Raw genomic sequence first — 13486 nt, 5'->3', positions numbered from 1 at the left:
TCTGTTGTGAATATCATATATTCTATTTGATAAATTCTGAGATAGATATCTTACATAAAAGGAGGTAAAATCATTTTAACTTTGATCTACTCTACTCACTGAAGTTCCTGGTATGCAATGGCAGCTTCTCTTGGATGTTCAAAGCAAAAGAATGCTTCAGAAAATCTGCGTACCTGAAAAAATCCAAAAGGGAATATGAATAACATGGCACAATTAAAAGGTCAATCAATGGTAGGAGAAGAAACCTCTCTCCATTAGGCCTTCCATAACCACCCCTATATAAGAATTAATCTCCCTCCTCAATGTGCCAAAGTACTGTATTTTAGTATTGCATGAAATAAAAGAAACAATAAAATGTAAAGTGAGAGGGTGCCTGGGTGGCTCAGTTGGTTAAGCGACTGCCTTCGGCTCAGGTCATGATCCTGGAGTCCCTGGATCGAGTCCCGCATCGGGCTCCCCGCTCAGCGGGGAGTCTGCTTCTCCCTCTGACCCTCCCCCCTCTCATGCTCTCTCTCTCCCATTCTCTCTCTCAGATAAATAAATAAAATCTTTAAAAATAAAATAAAATAAAATGTAAAGTGAGAAATTTAGGTTTACATTATGGATCCATGATTTATCCTCCTTGAAGACAGGGATTCAGTTTGTCTTACTCACCATTAGGTTCCAGTACCAAGAATAGTGCTCAGCACATGGTAAAAAATGGTAAGAATCAGCCAGGACTTACATCATGCTATGTGTCAGGTATGCAAGTATATGCCAACTGAACTGACTGAGCAACCTACTGGCATTGTGACTCTGAGGCATTTCACCTTTGAGCCTCAGATGACTCCTTTTCAAATTACACCTAAAACTTGTTCTACATTTGGGGTTACTGTGAAGAATAAACAGGACAATGTATGTGACAGCAGTCTGTAGTCTGGTAAGTGTATAAAATATAAGCTATTATAATTGCCATTATAACATTCATCATATTTTTCCTTAAAATAATTGTATATGTGAATTATCTTCACTCCTAACATGTAATGTTCTTCAGAGTATGAGCTATGTTTTGATGATCTTGGTTATCCCCCAAAACATCTATCTGGGTATATTACAGAAGCAAGTGCTTGATAAATACTGGTCAAGTCTAGCTGAATATTTCTTTCATCATATTTGTATTTTGATCCTTCCATTTCTAATTATTCAAGGAAAGGTTCTGTCAGCTATCGGAGCAATATGAAGCAACAGTAAGGAGATGGAGAACGTGTTTTGTTTGGAAGGTACAGGGAGGAGAGACAAATTATAATATATCCCAAGATTATAATACATCTAAGATTCTTTTCTAAAAGGGAATATGATTTAGGGTTCTTTGGTATTAAACATAGAACAAATTGGAGATATATTTTACTTGTCATCAAGATTTGGCCAGTTGAATTTCTGACTTTCTAAACTTGCTTCCCTAAGCAGATGAGACTGGGTCTTTAGAGAAACAAGTCAGTGAGGTAAGGGAGAGGAAGATATGAGGCATCCATGAGAAGAATGAAATTTGTGTCTGTACTTTCAAATAGTATCCAATTGCCTCTTCTTCCTCTCCAACACTAAGGGAAAGATGTGGAACAGTATCTGCCGATCTATCTATCATTGAGAGATGTTTTCCCCTGAGGGCTGTAATGTGTGAAGAAAGGAAGCCTGAAGCCTTCTGGATTCCTGCAGTTGTAGCTGGGCCTGCAAAACTGACTTGTTGGTTTTCCTTCTCTCCTTACCTCCTGATTCTTATAATCGTTAACTATCGTTTCTTTTTTTATTTTTAAAGATTTTATTTATTTGAGAGAGAGAGCACGCACGGGGTAGGGGGCAGAGGCCAAGGGTGAGGGAGAGGGAGAGAACCTTAAGCAGAATCCCTGGGGCGCAGAGCCCAACATGGGGCTCAATCCCAAGACCCTGAGATCATAACCTGAGCTGAAACCAAGACTTGGATGCTTAACTGACTGAGCCATCCAGGCACCCCATAACTATCATTTCCTGATAGCATCCTATCTACCAGGCTCTATGATAATCACTTTATTTTCATTGTTATTTAAACTATATGAAAACCCTATGAAGTGGATATGTCTTCATTTAATAAGTGAAGAAACAGGGACAAAGAGGTTAATTACTTGGCCAAGATATCATAGCTAGTAAGTGATAAATATGGGATTCAAATAAAGATTTAAGAAATTCCGAATCTTGTGCTTCAAACCACTTATCTCTTCCCTTCTGCATAAAGACTCCCTGTTAACAGAAAGCCTTTCCTTTCCTCTATGTACCCACACAAAATTCTTTATCTAATTTTTCTCCTGCCATAATTTTGTGCTATGGCAATGTGTAATGAGTAAGTCTATTAAACGTATTTTGTGGCCATAACTAAGGTATGACTGCCACCTGATGGCAGCACCACTTAATTTGGAGTAAAATACGTACATTGAAAAAATATTAAATTTACGAATTCAAACTCAGGATGAGTAACATATATATTACTACTTTGGTATATATGCTTGTAAAACAAATTTTGTATATGTACTCTAATTTTTAAAAATTCACTTATTTGGCAATATCAACTATTCAAAATTTAGCAAACAGCTAGAAGGTTAAAAAAAGCCTCTTGAACATTCAAAATGAGTATTTATCAATGCTTTACAGAGTTAAATGTTACTTTATCTGTGTTCACCCTAACATGTTGCTTAAATTGCTAAATATTTATTATAGTATAAACTTATTATATAAAATATATTACAAATAGTATTTGTATAATAATATGACTAAATAGTATATAATAAAATCATAATAGTATTTACTCTAGTAATTATAATACATAACATTTATTATTAATATAGTTATTATAATACATGCAAAATATATTTACTATAATAATTTTATACATGCCTATCCAGGTTATATTCAAGTCCTCAGTACAGGATCTAAATATCAGATATATCATATTATCTATGTTGCCCTGAAGAAAACAGTCACCTCACAAATGTTTATTGAACAAATATTCTCTAAGTTCTTAGACTGTACTTTTGGAAGGATACTTTAAAGCCCCCTTTATACACAAAGCTGATCTATGGTTACTATTAGACACACCTCTAACTGGTATTAGTTATTTACTTTTCAATCCACAGCATATTAAAAGAGCAAATGAGACAAAGGAAAAGGAGAATTACAGAATATACATGATATATATAAGTACACATAAGTATACTAGGCAGAATTACAGAATATACATGATATATATAAGTATACATAAGTATACTAGGCAATCAGTAGAGAACTTGTTACTGAAACAAAAAGGCCCTCCCTTAAAAACTTACATAAACCTAGAACATTCCCATAAAAAACAGACAAAATAAAAATTAATATAACTTAGAATCCTTTAATGGAAGATCTAATATCTAAACATTTTTTAAAAAGATTTATTTCAGAGAGAGCAAGCTGGGCTGAGGAGCAGAGGGAGAGAGAATCTGAAGCAGACTCTGTGCTAAGTGCGGAGCCTAATGCGGGGCTTGATCTCAAGATCCAGGAGATCACAACCTGACCCGAAATCAACAGTCGGGCACTTAACCAATTGTGCCACCCAGGCGCCCCCTCTATCGGGGAGCCTGCTTCTCCCTCAGACCCTCTCCCCTGTCATGCTGTTTCTCTCTCTCTCTCTCAAATAAATAAAATCTTTTTTTTTTTTTAAAAGACATTTTTAATAGCATAGAACACCAGTGTATTAAACCCTTGAGCATATAAATAAAATGCATAATGACAATTAAATCATTTTGAAAGGACTAAATTAGGGGCGCCTGGGTGGCTCAGTCGGTTAAGCGACTGCCTTCGGCTCAGGTCATGATCCTGGAGTCCCGGGATCGAGCCCCGCATCGGGCTCCCTGCTCGGCGGGGAGTCTGTTTCTCCCTCTAACCCTCCTCCCTCTCGTGCTCTCTCTATCTCATTCTCTCTGTCTCAAATAAATAAATAAAATCTTTAAAAAAAAAAAAAAGAAAGGACTAAATTAGGTTTGGTATACTCTGTTTCAGAAAGTAGGGGACCATGAAGCACACTAGAAAAGTTTCATTTAAAATGGTAAAAAATAGGGGGCGCCTGGGTGGCTCAGTCGTTAAGCGTCTGCCTTCTGCTCAGGTCATGATCTCAGGGTCCTGGGATTGAGTCCCACATCAGGCTCCCTGCTCGGTGGGGAGCCTGCTTCTCCCTCTCCCACTCTCCCTGCTTGTGTTCCCTGTCTCGCTGTCTCTCTCTGTGTCAAATAAAATCTTTAAAAAAAAAATGGTAAAAAATAATTTAAGGGAAGAGTTAATCCTTTAGGAGCACATATCAGATAATAATTGCACTTTGGGATAAACATATTTCCTGAAAAAACTGGATATGTTCTACATATATGAACACAGAAAAGCTAAACACATTGTGTTTATGTTAATAATTACAGTAACACTGGAAGTCTACCCGAACCTTGCAAAACAGGAAATAAAAAGTATCAAATTAAATACGATAAATAAATGTTTTCAGAAAGTAGTTCTACTTTATTAAGAAAAATAGAGCTTAATATATTAAGGTTCATATATACACACTATGCATATATATTTTACTGAAGGAATACCAGAACAAGAAGTTTTAGAGATGAGTACCTCTTTGTAAAAATGCAAACTTCATAAAGTTTTGTGTAAATAACTCATTATTTTAAAGAGGTCTTTGAGTGGAAAAGGATGGCTATGCAAGCTATTTCTTCTTTTTTTTTATTAACATATAATGTATTATTTGTTTCAGGGGTACAGGTCTGTGTATGCAAACTATTTTTTACTCTTTCCCTCTTCTAGAGCATAAAAAGCATTGATACATTCGAAAATACCATCTTATGACCTTAAAATCTCAATAAAAGCTAAGAACAATTTCCTGACCCTCTAGTTTTTTTACTGGTTGCTGCAAGGTCGTGCTAAACCCTTTAGCAGCTTTTAAGTACAAATATAAAAAAGATGCTGCTTCCACTGGCAGATGCAACCTGACTCCAGTGAAGACAAGCCAGGTTTCAATTCTCACTCTTCCCAGCAGAATGCTCTTATTCAGGTAACAGCCTAACCCTGTTAATCACTTGGAGAACTTAAAAAATTACCCATGCCTGGGCCTTGTTCAGCATTGGTAATTTTTAAAGTTCCTCAGATGATTTTAACGTACAACCAAGGTTGAAAACCACTATTTTAACTTCTACCACGACAGAGAAATTGGTAGTGGATTTGTCTTCCTGAAACCAACTATAAAGCTGGACAAAATATATGGAACAACTGTTTCTCAAGAATCAAAGAACATGCATTAGATATGCGAAGAAGCAGGAAAGTATAACTTACAATCATGAGATAAAAGCAGTCTGTAGAAATGGACTCCAAGATAACTCAGATGTTAGAATTAGCAGGCATATACTTTCTCTTTGTAAAAATAATTAATAGACTTAATAATAATAAAGCACTGATGAACCAATATTGACAATTATTAACTAAAATCCACAGCTTACATTAAGATTCACTCTTGGTGGTGGACACTGTATGGTCTTTATTTTATTTTTTAATTTTTTTTTTAAGATTTTACTTATTTATTTGACAGAGACATAGCTAGAGCAGGAACACAAGCAAGGGGAGTGGGAGAGGGAGAAGCAGGCTTCCCGCAGAGCAGGGAGCCCGATGTGACACTCGATCCCAGGACCCTGGGATCATGACCTGAGCCGAAGGCAGACACTTAACAACTGAGCCACCCAGGCGCCCTGTATGGTCTTTAACAAGTGCATAAGGATATGTGTCCACCATTACAAATCATCAAGAATAGTTTCACTTCCCTAAAAATCTCTTATGCTCTACCTATTTGTTCTTCTCTCCATCCCCCTGAACCTCTGGCAACCACTGATCTTTTCACTGTCTCCGTAGTTTTCCTTTTCCAGAATGTCATACAGTTGGAATCAGATAGCCGGCACTCCTTTAGATTGGTGTCTTTCACTTAGCAATATGCTTTCAAGTTCCTCTTTCTCTTTTTGTGGTTTGATTGTTCATTTCTTTTTACTGCTGAATAATATTCCACTGTATGGATATACAGTATTTTTTTTTATCCATTCACCTGATGAAGGACATGTTGGTTCTTTCCAAATTTTGGCAATTATGGAAAAAGCTGCTATAAATACTGTGTACAGGTTTTCGTGCAGACATGTTTTCAACTCATCTGAGTAAGTACTAATGAGCATTATAGTTGGATTATACTGTAAGAGTATGTTAGATTTGTATGAAACTGCCAAATTGTCTTTAGAACCGGCTGTACCATTTTGCATTCCTACCAGCAACAAATGAGAGCTCTAATTCTCCCCTAATATTTGGTGTTGTCAGTGTTTCACATTTCATCCATTCTTATAGGTATGCAGAGGTATCTCACTGTTGTTCTAATTTGAAACTCTCTAATAATGAGTGGTAAGTAGCATATTTCTCTTCCCCCACGTGGAAGGCTATAGAGGGCTGGAGTTGGATTCCCAGGTCAGTTAGGCTCTGGAAAGATAGTTTCTATTGAGACAAGTCTTTCTAAGAAGGGCAGAATGCTCTGGATGTATTTTAAAACAGCTACCTCTCTCACCCCCTTACCCTCCTGCATGAGAGAGGGGATTTTCTCTGATCTTCACCATGAGAACCTGATTGGGTTCCCAGAGGTAAAAAAACTCATGAAAAGTGTGGAGTTCCCCTAGGACTAAGCCCCCTTGAAATTTTTACTTCAAGCTTGTTCATACTGAGCCACCAGAAATTCATCAAATTCAATCTAAGTTTTTCTACCCCAGTACTGACTCCAGTGGTGATTTCTGCTTAGGGGTTGGTCTCTGCTTTGGTCAGATGTGATTCTCTGTAACTGGCTATCTGACTGTCCAATTTTGGGGGCAGGAGTTTGCCCTGTGACTTCAATTCTCTAAAAGATCCAAGAAGATGTGTTGATATTCAGTTTGTTCAGTTTTTTTCTTGTTGTTAGGATGGAAGTGTTAATGTCCAAACCTCTTACATGCCAAATTATAAACAAGAAGGCCAAGCAAGTACTTTTAAGCAATGATTATAATTGCCCAATGAGTGAAAGAAGCTGGTTGTAATGAATGAAGAGGTGAGGAACTTCAGCAGAAAAATGGAATTGCTAAAAAAAAAAAATTTAGAAGTAAAAAATATATCTGAAATGAACAATTTACTACATGAGATTAAGAGCTGATTAGACCCTACAGAAAATAGTGAATTCAAAACTAGAATCATGAAAATTATTCAATCTGAAAAGCACAGATTAAAAAAATGCTAAAAAACAAAGGAATATCAAATGATAAAGTACAAGTGAAATTAGAGTACCAGAGGGAGAAGAGAGGGGAAAATTGGGGCAGAAAAAAAAATATCTGAAGATATGATACCTAAAATTTTTGTAAAAATTGGAAAGAAAAGAATCAACCTGCAGATCCAAGAATCTCAACAAATCCCAAGCAAGATAAATACAAAGAAAACTACAATAAAGCATATCAGAGTCAAACTGCTGAAAACCAAAGGTAAAGAGAAAATCATTATAATAACTGGAAAGGAAAAATAATATAAACAACAACTGATTTCTCATCAGACACTATTTAGGCCAGAAGATAATGGTATTTTTTAAGTACTAAAACAGAGGGGAAACAATAATACAGAATATTGGCTGAACAACCCATCAATAAACTTGACCTAATTTAATTTAGATCTATGGAATACTACATCTAATAACTTTAGCAAGGCCATAGAGTATACAGTTAATATGCAAAAATCAATTGTACTTCTATATCCTAGCAACAATTGTTTGGAAAATGAAATAAAAAGACCATTTATGACAGCTTCAGATAATAAAAAAACTTATGAATAAATTTAAGACACTGAAAACTACAAAACACTTCCAAGAGACATAACAGAAGACCTAAATGGGGAACTACAATGTGTCCACAACATATGATGAAAGAGAAAAATCTCTCTACATTGACCTATAGATTATGCAATGTAAACTAAAATCCAAGCAAGACTTTTTAAAATAAAAACTTACCAGCTGATTTTAAATTTACATAGAAATACAAGGGATCTGGAAGAGATAAAACAATCTCAAAAAAGAAGAAAAAAATTGGAGAATGTACAACTAATTACCTGACTGCAAGACTTACTACAATAACACAATCAAGTTAGGGGGTATTAATATAAAGATATGTAAGAAATCAATGAAACAGAAAAAAAGGCCAGGAAATGGATTCAATTTATTAGTTAACTGAACCTCAACAAAGATGCTAAGGCAATTTTAAAAGAAGAAAGCCTTTTCAAAAAAGGTGCTGGAATTGTAAATGGAACTGTTTTCTTAATCCTCTTTCTGCTACTTTGCTATTAGTGTATGGAGATGCAACAGATTTCTGTATATTAATTTTGTCTCCTGCAACGCTGCCGAATTCATTTATTACTTCTCATGGTTTTTTAGTGGAGTCTTTATAGAGTTTTCTTTATATATTATCATCTCATTGGCAAAAAGTGATGGATTTACTTCTTCATTACCAATTTCAATGACTTTTATTTTTCTTGTCTGATAGTTGTGGCTAGGACCTTCCTGTACTATGTTAGATAAAAGTGGTGAGAGTTGACATCCTTGTCTTTTTCCTGGTCTTAGAGGAAAAGCTTTCAGTTTTTCACAACTGAGTATGATGTTAGCTGTGGGTTTTTTCATATATGGCCTTTATTAGGTTAAGGTATGTTCTCTCTAAACCCACTTTGTTGAGAGTTTTTATCATGAATGGGTGTTATATTTTGTCAAATGCTTTTTCTGCATCTTTTAAGATTATATGGTTTTTATCCTCTGTCTTGTTAATGTGATGTATCACACTGACTGATTTATGAATATTGAAACCATCGTTGCATCTCTGGAATAAATCCCAGGGACAGCAGTGAGTGGTACTGTTAAATCTGGTTTGCTAATATTTTGTTGAGGATTTTTGCTTCCATGTTCTTCAGGAATATAGGTCTGTAGTTTCTTTTGTAGTGTCTAAAATCAGGGTAATGCTGGCCTCACAGAATGAGTTTGGAAGCTCTTCTGTTTTCTGGAATAGTCTGAGAATGGGCATTAATTCTGTTTAGATGCTTGGTAGAACTCACTTGTGAAGGTCTGGTCCTAAACTTTGGTTTGTTGGGAATTTTTTGATTACTGATTCAATTTCATTACTAGCAGTAGATCTGTTCAAATTTTCTATTTCTTCCTGATTCAGATTTGGGAGACTGTAAGTTTCTAAGAACTTACCCATTTCTTCTAGGTTGTCCAACTTGTTGGTATATGATTTTTCATAGTTCATTATAATCCTTTGTATTTCTGTGGTATCAGCTGTTATTTCTCCTCTTTTACTGCTGATTTTATTTCCTTGAGTCTTCTCTCTTTTTTTCTTTATGAGTCTGGCTAAAGGTTTATCAATTTTGTTTATTTTTTCAAAGAACCAGCTCTTGATTTCATTGATCTTTTCAATTGCTTTTTAGTCTCAACTTCATTTATTTTCATTCTAATTATTCTTTCTCTCCCTCCACTGTTTTTGGACTTCCTTTACTAGTTCCTTTAGGTATAAGGTTAGAATGTACAATTGCACCAAGAAGAATAAAATACCTAGGAATAAATTTAACCGAGAGGTGAAGAAAAGACCTATACTCTGAAAACTATAGGACACTGATGAAAGAAACTGAGGATGACACAAATGAAACACTATTCCATGCTTATGGATGGGAAGAACTAATATTATTAAAATGTCCATCCTACAAAAAACAATGTACAGATTCATGCAATCCCTATCAAAATACCAATACTTTTTTTCACAAAATTAAAACAAATAATCCTAAAATTTGTATGGAACCACAACAGATCCCAAATAGCCAAAGCAACCTTGAGAAAGAACAAAGCTGCAGCCATCACAATCCCAGATTTCAAGATATACTACAAAGTTATATTAACTGAAGCTATGTGGCACTGGTATAAAAATAGACACATAGATAAACAGAACAGGATAGAGAGCCCAGAAATAAACCCATGCTTATATGGTCAAGAATATACAATGGGGAAAAGATAGTCTCTTAAATGGTGCTGGGAAAACTGGACAGCTACATTCAGAAAGATGAAGCTGGGCCATTTGCTTACAACAGACACAAAGATAACATAAATTAAAGTCCTAAATGTGAGAACTGAAAGCGTGAAACTCCTAAAAGAAAACACAGGCAATAATCTCTTGGACATTGGCCTTAGCAACATATTTATGGATATGTCTCCTTGGCAAGGGAAACAAAAGCAAAATTAAACTTTTGGGACTACATCAAAATAAAAATTTTTTGCACTGTGAAAGAAACCATCAATAAAACAAAAAGCCAACCTACTAAATGGAAGAAGATATTTGCAAATAATATATCTGATAAGGGGGGAGGGGGGAAGCCTGGGTGGCTCAGTTGGTTAAGTGTTTGTCTTCAGCTCAGGTCATAATCCCAGCGTCCTGGGATCGAGCCTGGCATGGGGCTCCCTGCTCAGTGGGGAGTCTGCTTATTCCTCTTCCTCTGCTCCTCCCCTTCTGCACCCCTGACCCCCGGCTCGTGTTCATGTGTGCTCTCTCTTTCAAATAAAATCTTTAAAAAAAAAATCTGAAAAGGGGCTAATATCCAAAATATATAAAGAATTTATACAACTCAACATAAAAACCACAAATAATCCAATTAAAAATGGGCAGAGGACCTGAATAGACATTTTTCCAAAGAAGACATACAGATGGCCAAGAGACATATGAAAAGATATTCCACGTAACTAATCATTACAGAAATGCAAATCAAAGCCACAAGCTATCACCTCACACCAGTCAAAACAGGCTAGTATCTAAAAACAAGTATTGGTGAGGATGTGGAGACAAAAACCAGACAAAGACCCCATCAAAAAGGAGAATTTCAGACCGATATCCCTGATGAATATGGATTCCAAAATCCTCAACGAAATCCTAGCTACTTCGATCCAACAATACATTAAAAGGATCATCCACCACGACCAAGTGGGATTTATCCCCGGGATGCAAGGGTGGTTCAACACTCGCAAATCAATCAATGTGATAGAACACATTAATAAGAGGAGGGAGAAGAACCATATGGTCCTCTCAATTGATGCAGAAAAAGCATTTGACAAAATACAACATCCTTTCCTGATTAAAACTCTTCAGAGTATATATAGGGTTAGAGGAACATTCCTCAAGTTCATAAAATCCATCTATGAAAAACCCACAGGGAATATCATCCTCAATGGGGAAAAGCTGAGAGCCTTTCCCTTAAGATCAGGAACACGTCAAGGATGCCCACTCTCACCACTATTGTTCAACATAGTACTAGAAGTCCTAGCAACAGCAATCAGACAACAAAAAGAAATAAAAGCTATTCAAATTGGCAAAGAAGAAGTCAAACTCTCCCTTTTCGCAGACGACATGATACTTTATGTGGAAAACCCAAAAGACTCCACCCCCAAATTACTAGAACTCATACAGCAATTCAGTAATGTGGCAGGATACAAAATCAATGCACAGAAATCAGTTGCTTTCTTATACACTAACAACGCAACTGTAGAAAGAGAAATTAGAGAAACGATTCCACTTACAATAGCACCAAAAACCATAAGATACCTCGGAATAAACCTAACCAAAGAGGTAAAGGATCTATACTCTAGGAACTACAGAACACTCATGAAAGAAATTGAAGAAGACACAAAAAGATGGAAAAATATTCCATGCTCACGGATCAGAAGAATAAACATTGTTAAAATGTCTATGCTACCCAGAGCAATCTATACCTTCAATGCCATCCCGATCAAAATTCCAATGACATTTTTCAAAGTGCTGGAACAAACAATCCTAAAATTTGTATGGAATCAGAAAAGACCCCGAATCGCCAAGGAGATGTTGAAAAAGAAAAACAAAGCTGGGGGCATCACATTGCCCGATTTCAAGCTATATTACAAAGCTGTGATCACCAAGACAGCATGGTGCTGGCACAGAAACAGACATATAGACCAATGGAACAGAATAGAGAGCTCAGATATGAACCCTCAACTCTATGGTCAAATAATCTTTGACAAAGCAGGAAAAAACATGCAATGGAAAAAAGACAGTCTCTTCAATAAATGGTGCTGGGAAAATTGGACAGCCACATGCAGAAGAATGAAACTCGACCATTCTCTAACACCATTCACAAAGATAAACTCAAAGTGGATGAAAGACCTCAATGTGAAAGGAATCCATCAAAATCCTAGAAGAGAACATAGGCAGTAACCTCTTTGACATCGCCCACAGCAACTTCTTTCAAGATACATCTCCAAAAGCTAGTGAAACAAAAGCAAAAATGAACTTCTGGGACTTCATCAAAATAAAAAGCTTCTGCACAGCCAAGGAAACAGTCAACCAAACAAAGAGGCAGCCCACAGAAGGGAGAAGATATTTGCAAATGACACTACAGATAAAGGGCTGGTATCCAAGATCTATAAAGAACTTCTCAAACTCAACACCCAAAACACAACTAATCAAGTCAATAAGTGGGCAGGAGATATGAAAAGACACTTCTCTGAAGAAAACATACAAATGGCTAACAGACACATGAAAAAATGTTCATCATCATTAGCCATCAGGGAAATTCAAATCAAAACCACATTGAGATACCACCTTACACCAGTTAGAATGGCAAAAATGGACAGGGAAAGAAACAACAAATGTTGGAGAGGTTGTGGAGAAAGGGGAACCCTCTTACACCGTTGGTGGGAATCCAAGTTGGTACAGCCACTTTGGAAAACAGTGTGGAGGTTCCTCAAAAATTTAAAAATAGAGCTACCCTATGACCCAGCAATTGCGCTACTGGGTATTTACCCCAAAGACACAGATGTAGTGAAAAGAAGGGCCATATGCACCCCAATGTTCATAGCAGCAATGTCCGCAATAGCCAAACTGTGGAAAGAGCCGAGATGCCCTTCAACAGATGAATGGATAAAGAAGATGTGGTCCATATATACAATGGAATATTACTCAGCCATCAGAAAGGATGAGTACCCAACTTTTACATCAACATGGATGGGACTGGAGGAGATTATGCTAAATGAAATAAGTCAAGCAGAGAAAGTCAATTATCATATGGTTTCACTTATTTGTAGAACATAAGGAATAGCATGGAGGACATTAGGAGAAGGAAGGGAAAAATGGGGGGTGGGAATTGGAGGGAGAGATGAACCATGAGAGACTATGGACTCTGAGAAACAAACAGGGTTTTAGAGGGGAGGGGGGATTGGTTAGCCCAGTGATGGGTATTAAGGAGGGCAAATACTCCATGGAGCACTGGGTGTTACATGAAAACAATGGATCTTGGATCACCACATCAAAAACTAATGATGTATTGTATGGTGACTAATATAATGAAATTAAAAAAAAAAAGCATATGT

The 13486-nt window shown here is 36.4% G+C and overlaps 1 protein-coding gene across 10 annotated transcripts in view; it reads right to left on the bottom strand.

Annotated features, from left to right (window-relative positions):
* FAM135A (family with sequence similarity 135 member A) overlaps positions 1-13486 on the bottom strand; it is a 130180-nt gene that overhangs the window by 31666 nt on the left and 85028 nt on the right. For all 10 annotated transcript variants that reach the window (XR_010413669.1, XM_064597747.1, XM_064597748.1 and 7 more), the window contains one exon: positions 100-173. Coding sequence is in view for 9 of the 10 variants with exons in the window: in XM_064597747.1 (XP_064453817.1) it covers positions 100-173 (74 nt within the window). In the remaining variant the exon portion in view is untranslated. The remainder of the gene's footprint in view (positions 1-99; positions 174-13486) is intronic.

Source organism: Mirounga angustirostris, unplaced genomic scaffold, assembly GCF_029215605.1.
Source record: "Mirounga angustirostris isolate CCGP_5_RB_7025 unplaced genomic scaffold, mMirAng1.0.hap1 SCAF_8, whole genome shotgun sequence".
Classification (NCBI taxonomy): domain Eukaryota; kingdom Metazoa; phylum Chordata; class Mammalia; order Carnivora; family Phocidae; genus Mirounga; species Mirounga angustirostris.
Note: the sequence above shows the minus strand (reverse complement) of the source record. Positions and strands in the feature narration are given on the sequence as shown.